Raw genomic sequence first — 17018 nt, 5'->3', positions numbered from 1 at the left:
AAAAAAAAAAAAAAAAAAAAAAAAAAAAAAAAAAAAATGCAATCTTGTTTACCACTTAACACAGCACGAAAACTGGTGCCTGGCACGTAGTAGGTACCGAATCAATATCTGTCAATTAATTGAATGACTATTTTATAACTGAAAATCTGGACTGTGGTAGCTTTTGACATTGCCTGTAGTTTACTTTAATACTGTAATATCAGAAATAATAAGAACTGATAAAACTATATCAAGAGTCTGATTATAAAATGATTTTTCTATTGACGGCTATTCTATTGATGACTAAGACTCCTTTAATATATGTTAGGAAATGATCTAAATGTCCATTAACAGGAAATTAGCTAAACAAGATGGGCTATAGCCACACAATAGATTACTATATAACCATTAAAGAGAATGAAAACGATTTACACAGGTTAATATGGAAAGCTGTGCAAGCAATATGGCTGATAGAAAACATCAAGTTACAGTACAATATATTCAATGAGGTTCCTTTGTTTTAAAGCGTACACGTATTTGATTGATATGCACAGGAGTATTTCTCTAAGAAAATCTTACTAAAAGTTACCTCTCCAAAATAGGAATATGGAGGCTGAACTTATCATTTATTATTAGAAAACCAAAAAGTGCCTGTAGTTCCTTTTGATTTCACCTATTTAAAGCTCACCACTGTTTTCTTCTTTCAAAGGCTTTAAAATTTCCAACTTAAAAAAAAAAACTGTTATCTATTTTTTAAAGTGATATACAATCTAGTAAGGAAACACAGGTAGGTGTCAGGTGTCTCAGGAGGACAGTCAGGAATATAGTGTGTGGCTGACTTGTAGGCTGGCTCAACCATCATCTGTTTAATCCCCTTCTCTATCCCTTCCCTCTATAAAGATTAGCAATGCTTAAAACATCACTTTTACAATCTTCCATGCAGTTGGGGGTTGCAGGCAAGCATGGGACAGGTTACACAGGCTTAGTCAACAGGCATAGGTAAATCTTTGGACACTATTTCGCTTCCCTAATTAAAAGGGACAGGTATAACCAATACTGCCCTTTCACCCTTATTCATGCAGTGAATGTAGATGTGATGTCTGAAACTATGGGAGCCATCTTATAATTATGAGGCAGCCAGAGCCAACATGCAGGTGAAAAGATGCAAACCATCTGGGTATCTGGTGGGATCTTTCCACAAAAGAGCCCTTCCTGTTTTGTAAGAAAAATAAACCTCCTATTTGTTTAAGGTATTGTGACTTGGGTTCTGTTTCTTACAACCAAAGAAATTCCTAGCTAATGTTCCTGGAAATCTACTTTTAAAAGAAACTGAAACTATAAGAATTCAAATTCTATGTAGAATTAGAAGACTGTAACAAGTCAGAAATGTGGGTTGCACACTAATTCCCTTCCTTTACTGTCTCTATTCTGAACTTTTAAATAAAGGGAAAAAAAAATTCAAAGGAAATGGAAAACAGAAGAAATTAGTGTCAACATCACCTCCATAAACAAGACTTCAGAATGAAACATTCAGAATTTATACACACAATAAAGATAAACTCACGCAGTGAAACTGAAGTCCCATCAATGCTGGGGTTGTTCTGGACTAACGTTCATTGTTCGATAAATTTCTTTGAGTAATAACAAGGCAGTATCTTCAGATTCCCTATTTTTAAAAAAGCACATTTACTTAAGAGACAATTAGCAGAAACTAATCTCTATACACAAAGGTGGAAAATGCAGCTTTTGTTCTATTCAACTCTACCTAAGAAGGGCAAATGAAAATGAAGTAGTGTCATCTCAAAGCCGTCCTTAAAAATTGGCTGGATATCACTCAGCTCCAAAATAACCATGTGCAATTCTCCTTAGTGAGAGAGGACATGTGAAAGGATGGCTTTTCTAAGTCCCTGACACTCCCATTCCAGGAAAGGTACCCTTACACAGCGTGCAACTACCAAAGAAAGGCCTTTGGTCAAAGGCAGATGACATACTGCCATCTTGTGGGTAACGAAACTAACGGGGGAAAATATTGATTTTTGAATACACAGGCCTTCAAAATATTCCCCAACAAATGATGAATCAGCAAAAGAAGTCTCACAAAAACTAAAACTGCTGCCAGTGCTAGTACCTAGAGGCCACATGAATGTTACACCAGAGATGAAAATACTTACCAATAGCATAAATGACTCTGAAGAGCGAAAAGATATTCATTAAAACTCTCTATTGGCTTTTCTTGAAGAACGTAGTCAATTCGGCGACCTCCGTTTAGCATTCCAACCTTTCCTAAGTAGTCCTCATCCTTGGAAAAATCTGGACTTTCAACAATCTTTTCTGCTAGAATTTAAACCATTTCAATATCAAAGTCAGTCACTTAATCATTATCCTTTGACTTTAGCTGACTTTCTGGGCTCAATGAGAATACTGCTCGACACCCGCGGCAACCTGGGGAGCCACCAGGCTCACTTCCCCTTCCTCCAAAGAGCCAGGGGGACAGGGGCTGGTTACCCCAGAGAGAGGAGGAAGCGCCAACGAGCTGACAGAAGTTTTGAAGAAGAGGGGTGAGATAGCATTATAGAAAGAAAGGAAATAGAATTAGAATCTGAAAAAGTCAAAATCATGGCACAATGACCTGACATTGCATGTAAAGTCTACAGCAACACAGCTAAACAGCAGCAGCAGGGAGGTAATTTCTCAGAGTGGGTCCTTCACGTGCCTGAACACAAACTCGGTCCTCAACTCTGACATTCCACTCTGACCTTAGGAATCGCAACAAAATTTGCAGAGTAAAAAGTTCAGCAACTATCGGGCGGAAACCTAGTAAAAAAAGATGACATGCATTTTGAAGACTAGCTTATCATAAAAGATTTTCCTTTACAGGAAGAGCCTCCACATTTTAACAAAAAAGACTAGAATGGGAACGCACCATTAAATAATTCCTAAGTGTTATGGTTCATAATATTTGTACTAGAAAATGCCTCAAATTTACCTTCAACTACTTGCTTTTCTTCTTCTTCTTTGATTTGATTGGCTACCTTCTCCAATTCTTCTTGCAACTGAGTTGAAGACGTATGAGCACGGGCAAACTCATTTAACGTCTGCCAAGCACTTTTCAGAGAGCTAATAAAACCCTGCTTCAAATCAGATCCCATGCGAGAGAGGCTTTCTTTCAACTCTAAAGAGAGTAAGAAAACACATCATGTTATTGTCACTGGGTAAGATTCTGCACCACAAAAATTAAAACAAAAGCTAACACTAATCTCAGTCCTCTCTTAAATATCATATATAGAGAGTATCTCAACCAAAAACCTTCAACATGTTAAAATGTTCTGAGAAGTCTTATCCCTGTCATTTTTATAGTGACTAAACTTGATCTAGCGAAAACCTGTAATTTCCTGTCTCCAAAAAAAAAAGTTCAAATGCCATAAAAATGTAAGCACATTCATGTGCTTTTTCTTACTGTAAGTTAAACAATGGACTCCCAAAATGAAAAAGATTACTTTTTCTAATCCGTGACAGTGAAATGATTTTGAAAATGTGAGATTGTAATATAACCATAATTTAAACTTCAAGTTTAAAAATAAAAAAACGCCTGCCCCTCCACCTTTTCTACTTTTGTCAAATAAATCCTATTTGAAATCAAGGTCTTTGAGTAACAAATTTCTCATTTTAACTTCGAGTTAAATATTTTTAAAAAGCATAATGCACGCAAAAAAAAAAAAGAAAGAAAGAAAAAACACTTTTAAATAAGGCATGATCACTTTTCCTTCTTTTAAACCTTGGGTAAGTAATATACACCATTAACAGACATAAAAGAAACTTAAACCCCACAAGGAATTAGCATTGGTCCAGATATTTAATGATTTTTTTAAATAGGAAAAGTTTGTCTATTTAGCAAGGAAATAACAGCTCACTTGTCTTAGACAGCATCAAATTTATTTCTTAATGGTTTGGTCATTAGTTCAAATGTTAACTCTGCTTCTCAATTCCAAAAGTCATAACCAAAGTCTATCAAAATCTATGCATCATGTCACTTTATTACCATCTTCCCCACAGTCCTAATCATCTCAACAATTATAAAGTTACCAAGGAGAAAGTCATCAAGGAGAAGGAACTCAGAACTTCCTGTACAACTCCTCCAAATATTTAGTAAACAAGCTCTGAACACAGTAGGCACTTAAATTAACATTCACTCTATAAAGAAGGATTTAGTGTTAAAATTTCTGTAACTCATTACAAATGACAGGAAGGACATATAATTCACTATAAATAACAGATTACAAAAAAGAAAGAAGGAAACAAGTTTGTATAATATTTGCTTTTCACCTAAATGAAGTCTTTTTCTGCCCTTGTGATGTGGAATGAGAACTGCTTTTAGGTCCAAATCTGGAACAATCATAGGTTCTAACCTATAGGCCACTGGATCGAGCTGTAAATAAAAGAATTGGAAATTTATAAAAAGATGTTTTATTTTGAGTTACATACCTTAGTTGGGTAAGAAAACAAATAACTGGCAAGCCACATTTTTTTTTCACACCTATTCAAATACTGATAACTGTAAAAGACTTTCAAGTTTGTGGGTAAAATTCTTTGTAAGCAAAGCAACAGAATTATTTCCTTGAACAAAGGCTTTTTGGTAGAAAAGTTTGTTGAGACATATCGGACTGTATCTAATAGGACAGAAAGCTGAGTTGTACAAAATCCAGATCAGTATTAATTCCTAAGAAATAAGAATCTGAGAACCTATCAGGACAAAGAGCACAGGTTTTTCATCTTCACAACAGGAAGTCAATTCAATTTACTCACTGGATGGTAAATATTGAAGAATCCTCTACAGGTGGGGAGCCTGTAATTCTCATCTATCCGATCCACTCCTCGAATAGTGAGAAACATGCCAATGGGAGATCCCAAGGCAAAGAAAATCTCTGGTTCAAAGTCTAGTGAGTTGTAAACAACAGAAACCTAGAAAGAACCAAAAAAACAATAAAAGATGATCATTCCAATGTCCCATAATACAAAATTTAAAAGCTTCGAAGTTCCTGGACCTGCACAAATTGAAAGCGTCCCTCACAGAGCTGCCCCTCGAGGTACGGCTTACGGTACTTAAAAATCACTGTTGTGGACAGCTGTTACAAGCTTAAAAGGATGAAAAAATTACTCTGTAAAATCTTTATAAACTATCACATCCTCTGGTTACACTTTCACTTATCGCACAGCATAATATATACAGCATATAGTATTATATTAGTTATAAAGGCAGTTAAAACTGCAGACTGTAGAATTAAACTGCCTGGGCTTGGATCCCGGCTCCACTCCTTATTATGTGACCTTGAGCGAGTTTCTTAACCTCTCTTCCCTCAGCCTCAGTCTCCTCATCCATAAATGGGAATCATCACAATGCCCAACTCACAATGTGGTTGAATAAATAACCTAATGCACATCAAGTGCTTAGCACAGAGCCTGGCACAGTTGAATGTGTTAAGCATTCAACAACCCTACTTCTATCATAACTACTTGGGAAGGCAAGTGTCTTTCCATTGGAAAACTATCTGTCCCCACAGAGCCGTCGGTAGTGTGCCTGCAGCCTCTCCGTTCACTGAGAACTGCCTGGAGTAAGAGAAAGAGAAAGCGGCCACACTGTACGGAGCTCCGCAGTTCACAAAGCAATTTCGTTTGTTGCTCAGGGGCAGGATATGTGCCATCGTCACTGTAGTTTCCTGAGTGAAGAACAATGAGTGGCACAGTCCCAGGGCTCAACAGCAGTCCACGGCAAGAGGCAGGTCTGGCAAGAATCCTCACGCCCATTTCTCAGATGAAGACAGGGAAGCTCAGACAGCTGACGGCACTTACCCGCGAGCACACAGCCAGTGAGTGGCAGAATGAGGACTTCTAACTCCAAGTCCAACGCTCTTTCTACTACGCTAGGCTGCCCCTCCTAACCCAGTCTAAGCTTCACGTCCCTGGGCTGGCCCTTCTATCTGCACAGTTTCTGCGTCTAACGAGGACCACACAGGAGGTGCTCTCGAGATAATGCTCTCTCGCCCAGCTTCAGAAAAATAAAGGGAGAAAAAACAAAGTTAAAAGAAAAACCACAAACTGGAAAACACATTTACAACGTATATGACAAAGAGCTAATATCCTTCAAGTAAAAAGAATTCTTAAATGTCAGTAAAGAAAGAGAAGCACAATAGAGAAATGAGTAAAACCAGCACATCACAAAAGGAAAATGTCTAAAATAGATGAGGTATTATCTAACCTCTCTAGTGCTCAAGCAAATACAGTGAGATACCCTTTTCCCTATCAGGTTATCAGGGATATAAATGAAATACTAAAAAGAAAGTAAACATCTATTCTCACGTAAAAAAATAATTTCATTAGAAGAAAGTTAAACAAGTAAGTAGACCACATGTTTTTAAAGAATGAAAATACCAGTACAGATGCTCCTTCACTTATGATGGGGTTCAGTCCCAGTACACTCATCATAAACTGAAAATGTATTTAATACTGAACATCAAGGCTTAGCCTCGCCTACCTTAAACGTGCTCAGAACACTGACATTAACCTACAGTCGGGCAATCACCTAACACAAAGCCTATTTTATAATAAAGTGTTGAATTTCTCATGTAATTTATACAAAAACACAAAGCAGTATCAAAAACCGCTGACCACAAAGTACTCTGCAGAGTATCGGCTGTGTACCCTCACCGGGCTGACCGGGAGCTGCCCAGCGTCACAGGAGTATCAAACCACATATCACTAACACAGGAAAAGATCAAAATTCTAAATTCGACATATGGTTTCTACTGAATGCACGCCACTTTTGCACCACCATAAAGTCAAAACATCCTAAATCGAACCTTTGTAAACTGGGGGCCACCTGTACTAGTGGGGGAGAGGGGACAGGGGCAGTCTTATAAATTGCCAGTGGGAGTACAAACTGACACAAGCTTTTAAGCAGCAGGTAGCAACAACTAGTAACACTTTCATGTGCACATCCTTTGGCCCAGCCAACCTACTTCTATTCATTTAACCGAAAGAAAGTATATGCACAGAAAATTGGTTTAAAACTGTTAATCACTGGACCACTTAGAAGACTAAAACACTGAAAAAATCCTACATGTCCAATGTTATAGATTGAAATGTGTCCCCCAAAAAAAGATATGTATCAGTACCTGAGACCTTATGTCTTTACAGCAGTAATCAAGTTAAAATAAGGTCTTAGAGGGACGGCTGGTGGCTCAGTTGGTTAGAGCACGTGCTCTGAGCAACAGGGTTGCCGGTTCGATTCCAACATGGGCCAGTGAGCTGCGCTCTCCACAACTAAGATTCAAGGACAACAACTTGACTTTGAGCTGATGGGTCCTGGAAAAAACACACTGTTTCCCAATAAAGTTTGAAGAAGAAAAAAAAACAAAGAAGACTCTGTGATCCTCTAGGATCCCTGATTGTTTGTCAGGGGTGGGTGTCCTTTCTTAAAAAAACAAATAAGGTCTCAGGGGTAAGCCCTAATCCAAGGTGACTGGTGGTATTATAAAAAGGGGAAATTTGGACAAAGACAGACATGCACCAAGAGATACAAGGAAGGACACCATCTGAAAATGGAGGCCTGGAGCAATGCATCTATAAGCCAAGGAACAGGTGGCCCCCACCAGAAGCTAGAAAGAGGTAAGGAAGGTTACAGAGGGAGCATGGCCCTGATGGCATCTCAGTCTTGGACTTCCAGCTTCCAGAATTGTGAGACAGTTTCTGTTGACAATAAATTTCTGTTGTTTTAAGCCACTCAGTGTGTGGTACTTTGTCATGGCATTCCTAGGAAACTAATTATCTAATAAATAAATGACAGAAAAAAATCATCATCTTTTGAAACAGTGAAATACAGCAGTCATTAAAAATGAAGCTACAGAGAAATATTTATTGACATGGGAATATATTCATAATATACATAATATGCTGTTTGAAAAACAGCAGTATAATCGTTTAGTAAAACATTCTCTGTAGTATTCCCCGTTTTTGTTAAAATACACATGTAAATATATGCTTAAAGAAAAGTCTAGAAAGCCAGTTCAAACAGCTAATGATAGTTCTGGTTAAAGAAACAATGAGATTATTTTTTAATCTCCTTTGGCTTAATCAGTATTTCTTGGCTTTCTGGCAATGAATGAGGCCGAAGGACCCTTTGGGCAACAGATCCTGCCTGCCCACCTGGGCCCACCCACCATGGAGGTGGCCTGTGATCTGGGCTGGGTCAGTCAAGCTGTGCCCCAGGCAACAGAAGTGGTCCCAAATAAATGCATGACTCAGACCAAGTCAAGTAAGATCTCTCCTTCAACTTTTCCATACTGGACCTACTAGCAAGGTAGATTCCTTTTCCTCTGAGGTCATACAGCTGTAAGATGTGCCAAGGCCACCAACCCTCCATGATTCCAGTTTCACGGAGAAGGCCAACTCACAGACAAGGGCACACAGGGAGAGAACGTGTCCTACTGGCACGGAGCCCCTGGTTCCACCAACCTCCTCCTACATCCTCATCCTTCACAGTTAGGTGAAGAAATAGCTGCCCTTTATTTGCTAGAGTCTATTCAAATTTGCTCATGCTTAAAAAAACTGTAAATGCAATCTTTATGAATGAATTGGGCTTAAAAGCTCAAACAAGCTAGAGTAAACATCCAGTTCCATTATCTGCCTTATTCAAATCAGTCATGAACTCACTTTGTAATCACAGAACCTTATATACATAACTATAAATGTACTGAAAGTGACACCGTCTAAAAGGGTTTTTAATACTTCTAAACAATACAAGTATTAAGCTATATTATTAAATGTAGCATTATCAACTACTTGCTTGATTTTTATAGAAATTTTCCCCAAGGGAAGAACTGTAAATACTAAAAACACAACAGTTGACTGAATGCAGCAAGTTTCTTTCATAGAAACTTAAGTATATTCTGAACATAATTTTCTAACTATCACCACTTCTGCTGCTAGTGGCTATGAGAGACTAATGTTACAAAATTATGAGTGGTGGAAAACTGAAATAAAGGCAATTTCTAAAGTCAGGTGATACGTAAAGCACACATTTTTTATTAAAATCGGTTTCTCCACCCCCCCATAAATGCTGAATAAATATTTAAAGAATTTAAAGCCAACTCAAATAATAAGATATGTGACTCCAAGATAAAATATGCAGCCCTAGTCACTGTGTAAACTTACCTGCCCGGTGCCAACTTCAAAAGACTCATAATCCACGTGCACAGAAGAAACGTAAGCACCAACTGGAAGTTTCCTCTTGGACTCATTCGATTCCGAGGGGAGAGAAGCCATTTCTTTGGCTTTCTGAGCACCTTCCTCTTGTCCTTTCGTCGAAGCAGCCATCGCCTTCTTTTCTGATGCTGCTTTTTTTTGTTCCTATAAAATACCAAAATTTCATAACATAACCTGATGGAAAAGTTGTTATCAGCTATCACGATGAAACATGCTATCTCACTATTAAGGAATGCTTAATAATTTTGTAGGCACAATAATGGCATTGTGGTTACTAGAAAAATGTCCTTTTTGGAGACACACACTAAATATTTAGGGAAGAAATTGCATGATGTCTATAATTTACCTTAAATTCTTAAGATTAAAAAAATTAAGCAGCAATGAAAAATGCCGCAAAACAGCTACAATTAAGTCTAAATATTGGCTATCATTATACTGTCTGCACTACTTTTCTATATAATTAAAAATTTAATAATAAAGTTTAAAAATGCCAATTTCTTCCTTTATAGTGTCAACTTTAAACAGATAGTTTAGAAGTACTATATAATTTTAAAATACACACTTCCTATAAAGATGTGTAACTTAGGAGAAAGTTCTTCATTCAACATGCTGACACCCATTATGTCTGTCTGCATGGAGCCACTGACAAGTTTTCCTCAAAAGCATTTTGGAAAAAACAAATAAGCACATTATGGTATATTCATACAATGAAATTACTACTCAGGATTAAAAAGGAAAGAAATGCAAATGATGCCACAATTTGGTGCATCTCAAAAAAATTACTTTGAGTAAAAGAAGCCAGACACAAGAGTACACAATGTTCTTCCATCTATATGAGCTTCTACAACAGGCAAAAGTTTTAACAGTGATAGAAATCAGAAGAGTGGCTGCATGAGGGGAGAGGTTCCCTAGAAAGCAGCTCAGGGACAGAAATGTTCTCTTGCTGGTTTTCGGTGATTACACAGGTACAGAAATTGTCAAAACTTATGACCCCAAACACTTAAGATCTATGCATTTCACAAATAATGAAGTCAACAAAAGCTTTGAGAGCATCTATGGAACAGGGATGTCTCTGTAATAATGAGATAAAATCCATTCACGAAGCTGGTCGAGTGGCTCAGTTGGTTAAGAGCATGAACTCTAAGCAACATCGTCGCAGATTCAATTCCCACATGGGCCAGTGAACTGCGCCTGAGCTGAGCTGCCAACAGGTGGCAGGATGGCTCAGCTAGTGAGAGTACATGCTCCTAACAAGGTTGCCGGTTCGAACTAAGATTGAACACGGCACCTTGACCTGAGAAGCCATGAGATGCTCACAGGCAGCCGGATGGCGACTGGACTTGGAGCTGAGCTAACTATGCCCTCCACAACTAAGATTGAAGGACAACAACTTGGCTGTTTCCCTTCCCCAATTCCCCAATAAAATCTTTAAAGAAAAAGAAGTTTTGCCTTTTGGTTCTTATGCAATGAGATGTGTGTGTGTGTGTGTGTGTGTGTGTGTGTGTGTGTGTGTGTGTGTGTGTTCCTATCTCTAGAAGGTGAGAAGGATTCGGAAGAGAGAACATGAGCTCACAGTTACTGCGTGCTAATCTTCACGTGCATTACCGTATACTCACTCTCATACTATAAGGAAAGCACTGGCATTCCCATTTCAGAAATGAAAGAAACCAAGGATCAGAGAAGTTAAGCCAACTGCTCACAAATATGTAGTTAATAAGTGAGTAAACTGGGAATTGGGGTGATCAAGTCATCTATGTGTCCAGGACATGCCTAGTTTTTGCACTGGGAAATTCTCATTTTAAAACTGGAAGTCCTTCATCCCAGAATCTGTCAGTCCTGAGATGTTCCATTGCCCTAACTGGAATTTAAACCCAGTTCTGGCTGACTCCAAAGTCTGGGCTTCCATCAACTCCATTAACGTGTCCTAGGGTAGGGGGTACACAGCTGGCCTCGCCACGAAGATATTAATACAAACTTCCCAAACGTAAGCGGGCTCATCAGAGGTGAGTTTTGTTTTCTTTTAGGGGCAGGGATGATCCTCACCAGTTTGGCTGCTTTATGTTTGACAAAGTTCGCTATCTTCTTTCTGGGTCCCAGGGGTATCCCCATTTCCTTCAGGTCATCAATAGTACACATAAGCTTTAAAAGAAAACAAACAAGCACATTAACTAATCAGGCATGTGAGAGATGAACTGAAATTGAAATAAAGAAATTACAGAGCGAAAACATATCATCTAAAGCACTCTAAGATCCAGTCAATTATCTTAGAGGTTCATTTTTTTGTTTTTAAATCATGGATTAATTTAGGCTATAAAATCTTAGGTCTCTACATCCAAATCATTCTATTAACTTTTTAACAGAAAACACATGCACGCTGTACAAAATTCAAAAGCTACAGTCAACCATATAATGAAGTCTCTCCCTTCCACTCCTGTCCCAAGCACCTAGTTCTCTCAGCAACAACTACTGGCAATGTACTCTCCTTCCAGAGAGATCTCTTACGCACACAGCATCTACATGTATGTTTCTCTTTCTCTCTCTCTCTCTCTCTCTCTCTCTCTCTCTCTCTCTCTCTCTGTGTGTGTGTGTGTGTGTGTGTGTGTGTGTGTGTGTGTGTGTCCTATGCAGACAGGACTGAACTGTTGGTCTTTTCACATAATATAGCTAAGAGATCCTTTCACACAGGTACCTCTGGCATTGCTTTATTCACTCAACAGCTCCACCATGCGGATGCGCTGTAAATGACATCACTAGTGCCATACTAGTGGACACAAAAGGCGTTCTCTAAGGTTTTTACTACTACAAACAATGCTGCAGAGAGGGACCTTCTACATATTATCATGTAAATATTTCTCTACAGAAAATATTCCTGGCAGTGAATACACTGGGACAAAAGGTATGTATTTTTTATATTTTAAAAGGTATTTCCAAACTACCCTCCAGGCAGGTTTTACCAATTCACACTCTTACCAACAATATGTAACAGTGCCTATTTCCCCTCAATCCTGGCCACATATTATCACACTCTTTATTTTTGCCAAATTGATAGATGGAAAAAAAAAACTCACTGCACTTTTAATTTGCATTTCTCTTACAAATTTTCATGTAAGAGGCCGTTTGTTATTTTCTGTATGTCATTTGTTCTTATTCTTTTCCTATTTTCTTATTGTGTTGATGGTCTTTGTGTAATTAATTGGTAGAAGCTTTGACTACTCAGGAAATAAGTCCTCTGTCTATAATGTGTGTTCCAAATATTCTTCTTAATCTATTATTGGCCTTTAGATGTTGTTTATGGCGTCTCCTGTTACACAAATTTTTTTTTTTTATGGCCTCTGGGTTTTATGTTACACTTAGAAAAACCTTCCCAGGTTATATTTAAAAAAAGAAAAAAAAATTCTCCTGTGTTTTTCAACTTTTTAAACATTTAGGTCTCTGGTTTATCTGGAATGTATTATGATGTAAGAGTATTTAAATCATTCTTAATTTTCACTTTATATACAGAAAAAAACAATTTTAAACAAAAATAAATCAAACTATCATCAGTACCAGAGATTCCATATCAATCTTTTCCTTTTCAAAGGTGCTAACATATTCAGAGAGGCTAAGTGCTTCCAGAGTTTCTTGCAAAGTTAGGACTTCTTCATTTTCAACATCAAGGTCACAAGACTCATCCAATGTCAGCTTTGGCTCTTCAGGCATCTTTAAAAAACAATTGGGGGAACATTACAAAACTCAGAAACTATCTCCCATAAAACATCTACAGAAAATCATAAACCACTGTTCTATACACAAATCATAATTTTTGGTAATTTGTCATCCCAAGTTTTACACATTCTGAAAAAGCATATAAATTTAATATATCACTCATGCTCCCATTCCCTACAATAACAACAAGCTATATGCCTCCACTGCACATGGAAACCTCAGTGTATTTGACATACAGAAACAGTTCAGATGCTGGAAAGCTGTTCAGCTCCAACTCCACATCTAAACGTTCACTGGGCCATACCTGCTTTTCCTGAAACTGTGGCTGCTTCACAACCCCATTAGCAACAGCAAAAGGCCCAAGAGGCTTTGATAAAGTCAAATCTTTCTGATTGGACAGGATGTCAAACAATATTAAAGAACCTAAAAAAAAAAGAAGCATTTTGCTTTATAATGTACAAGGTGCTTTTTCTAACACTAAATACACTCTCCTCCCTTGTTTTCAAAGTCCCTGGGCAGAAGTCATACAAAAGCTAGGTGTTAATCAAGATCTGATAATCAAGATCCTTGTTTTACCAAATAGCAGAATAAACGAAAATGTAAAGCATTCCTAGGTAACACGAAAGGTGAATAGCAAAGGCTCACCCTAAACTCAAAGTTTTCATTTCCACCCTTTATAAAACTTAAAATCTGTAACTCTCAAGCTTACATCGACGATGTCACCCACACTGAAAGCAGTGATGACTCAACAAAAACTGTGTTTAAAATGTGGATATTTGACAGTTTTACCTAAGCTGTGACCAGCAACAGAGATCCCTCCTTTGAAGTCCGGGTTCCGACTCATGAAGAGTGCGTGCAGGCGGTTTATCTCCATTCCCACTTTTTCCACAATGGTCTGACAGTAGGTGGGGCTGTTGTAAAATAAAATATCTAGCAAGGTTTCATTGGTAAAGTGACGAAACCGACCAATACTTGGTAAAGTGATTTTCTTAATATTCCTGTTTAGAAAGGGAAAAAAAAAGTATATTCAGTCAGTAGCCACCCTAACTCTATGGATTTTTAAAAGTTTAGATTTTTGAATGCTGAAAATGCACTGAGTAAAAAACTCCCACAGACTAATTATGAGTTGACTTTGCAGACAGTTATAAATCACAATAAAGCAAAAAAGTTGCTCTTTGTTCCTATAACTGTACTATGAATTTTGGGGTTCTCTGAAGAGTCATCATCTAAAATAAGGCCAATAAAAAGATATTTTAATGGTTAAAGATGAAAGCCTACTCTTCCATTTTTTCTTCCAAATTATTGGAAATCAAAATACCTGACAAAAATTGTGGGTAGGAAGGACAACAGAGAATGTAGCAAGAGAAAGACAGGAGCTTCATGGAATAAAAATCTTCCCTGGTGTAAGAATGGCCACAGCAAAGCCCATGAACACTCACAGAGAAGGAAAGCCCCCTCATACCCAGCCCTGCCTGGACAGAACGCTGTTTGTAAGGTTAGCTTTATTAAACCATGTGCCCTGAAACATTGTGACGTTCACCAAAATTCAGATATGTTATTAGCCCTGTGTCCCAGCATAAATATTACCTAAACTTCACAACAAAAAATTACCTAAATCTGTGGTTCTCAATGGGGAGCACTCAAATCGAGTGGGGGCATTTTCAGTTGTCCCAGTGCCTGGTGAGTGCTGTGGGCATTTAGTGGAATCTAGACCAAGGATACTAAAATGGCTGATAATACATGCGCAATAGTCAGACATGACAAAGAATTGTCCTGTCAACAGTCTCCCCTGAGAAACACTCATCTAAGTCAGTGGCTCTCAGCAAAGGGACGATTTTATGCCCTGGGGACATCTGGCAATGACTAGAGACATTTTTGGTTTTCACATTTTTAGGAGGACCGTGCTACTGTGACCTAGTGGGTAGAGGCCAGGGATGCTGCTAAATACCCTACAATGTACAGGACAGCCCCTATCTAAGCCACTATAGACTAATATTTTAAAACCAGCTTAAATTCCCTAGATTCTCTTAAATATTTACAATAGGAATATATACATACATATGTGTATGCACATGCACACACACACACACACACACACACACACAGAAAAGCAGCATATAAACTTAACAGCCAGTATTTAATCATGTCAGAGCAAGTATAAAATTAAAAAATACATATGTTCAATGGCCAAGATATGAAAGCAACCTAAATTTCCATTGATAGATGAATGGATAAAGAAAAGAGGTTGTACAGATATACAATGGGATATTACTTGGCCATAAAAAGGAATGAAATCTTGTCATTTGCGACAACATGGATGGACCTAGACAGTATTATGCTAAGTGAAGTAAGTCAGAGAGAGACAAATACCATATAATCTCACTAATATGTGGAATCTAAAAAATAAAACAAAATAAATGAACAAACAGAAACATAGATTCAGAGAACATTTTGATGGTTGCCAGATGTGAGGGGATTTGAGGGAATGGGTGAAAAAGGGGGAGGGATTAAGATGTACAGATTGCCAGTTACAAAAAGTAACAGGGATGTAAAGTTCAGCATAGGAAATATTGTCAATAATATTGTAATAACAATGTATGGTGGCAGGTGGGTACTAGACTTATTAGGGTGATCACTTTGTAAGTTATATAAATATCTACTCATTATTTATATACCTGAAACTAACATAATATTACATGTCAACTATAATCAAAATATTTTTAAAAAATTTTTTAAATACATTTGTTGAAGTCATAATAAGCTACTTCACATTATGGTTTAAATTTTGATTCTAAGTTTGGGTAATCCAAAAAACAAGTTATGAAAATTCACAAACCTGTCAACACCTGTGGCATCCCCACCCAAGGAACTGTGCCAATGAACTGGAAGGAACTCCACTCTGCTTATTTTCTGACCATCTAAAGATTTCTTGAAATGTGTCTGCAGCAATTTGAGAGAAACCACCCTAAAATCATCCACTTAAAAAAAAAAAAATCAGGGAAAATGACAAATTGAATTAAATTTCCCTAGCTTGACAGGTAGTTAGCAATTACCTCAACTATGCCAGTATTCTTTCTAACACAAATTTTTCAAGAAAAAAAAAGTAAGGATTTAGCCCCAAAATAATAAACATAACATTTAGCAAGTTCTTTTAAACTTTTCATCATTTTAGAGGAACGCATAAATGACTGAAAACCATTAGTCTAACTACCACTGTGGGTACAGACTCTGGACTCAAACAACCTGCTCCTACAGACCCTGATATGGGAGGTTAACCTGACCCTCTGGTCCTTGGTTCCTCACCTGATAGTGGAGATGACAGTGGCAGCACCCACCCCCCACAGCTTTGTTGTGAGGGTTAAATGACACAGTACATGCAAGATACTTGGCACATACCAAGTATTCAATATGTACAAACTATTATACAGACACAAAAATAAAACTTCAAAAATTCACATAAACCGGGCAGGTTCATACTTCCATTAAACAACTTCGCACAACTATTTCACTGCATATCAGTTCAATATACAGGTGCTCCTAGTTGCTGGAGGTGCTCCGGCAGAGGCTGTCAGAAAGGCTAAATGATTTCCAAGATCCCATCTAATTCTTCACAGTCTAAAATTTTATGCATTCTCTATATGTTGTAAGAACAAATCGAGTAGAAATCATTAATTCCCAGTAATCATTTCAATTTCTTCTTACAGTCCCTCAGCCAGTAGTATACAGCTGGAAACTATCTTAAAAATGCACATGTAAAAATCCTTCTATTAGTTCTCAAATCATTCCATGAAATAAAATGACTAACACTTACCACACTCAATGATGCTTCTAAAGCGCAAGTCACACACAGGTCCAATGCCATGCACCATGAACACCAAATGGTCAACCTGAGGCATTTCCCCTACAAAAGAAACACACACACATACACAAGCTGGAAATGTGTTTGGGTTTTCCTGATTAAACAGCAATATTCTAGATATCCCTTTTGTTATCCCAAACTTGCCAAAGAAAGTCATGACCCTTCCAACCTAATAAGCCTCACTACCCTCTACCGGAATAGAGGAACAAAGCTCAAA

At 37.7% G+C, this 17018-nt stretch overlaps 1 protein-coding gene across 2 annotated transcripts in view; it reads right to left on the bottom strand.

The window, feature by feature from the left end:
* Positions 1-17018, bottom strand: part of SEC23IP (SEC23 interacting protein) — a 36925-nt gene that overhangs the window by 8210 nt on the left and 11697 nt on the right. Inside the window, exons 7-18 of one of the 2 annotated variants that reach the window (XM_019642974.1) lie at positions 16754-16843; positions 15779-15920; positions 13732-13940; positions 13247-13365; positions 12784-12936; positions 11281-11376; positions 9187-9381; positions 4783-4938; positions 4303-4405; positions 2966-3151; positions 2151-2313; positions 1544-1645 (exon numbers count right to left, since the gene is read on the bottom strand). In XM_019642974.1, coding sequence (XP_019498519.1) covers positions 1564-1645; positions 2151-2313; positions 2966-3151; positions 4303-4405; positions 4783-4938; positions 9187-9381; positions 11281-11376; positions 12784-12936; positions 13247-13365; positions 13732-13940; positions 15779-15920; positions 16754-16843 — 1694 coding nt within the window. In that variant the 3' untranslated portion in view covers positions 1544-1563. The remainder of the gene's footprint in view (positions 1-1543; positions 1646-2150; positions 2314-2965; positions 3152-4302; positions 4406-4782; positions 4939-9186; positions 9382-11280; positions 11377-12783; positions 12937-13246; positions 13366-13731; positions 13941-15778; positions 15921-16753; positions 16844-17018) is intronic. The other variant, XM_019642975.1, reaches the window with a different exon arrangement.

This window comes from Hipposideros armiger, unplaced genomic scaffold (genome assembly GCF_001890085.2).
Source record: "Hipposideros armiger isolate ML-2016 unplaced genomic scaffold, ASM189008v1 scaffold_74, whole genome shotgun sequence".
Classification (NCBI taxonomy): Eukaryota; Metazoa; Chordata; class Mammalia; order Chiroptera; family Hipposideridae; genus Hipposideros; species Hipposideros armiger.
The sequence above is the reverse complement of the archived record's forward strand: the minus strand, read 5'-3'. Positions and strand labels throughout refer to the sequence as shown.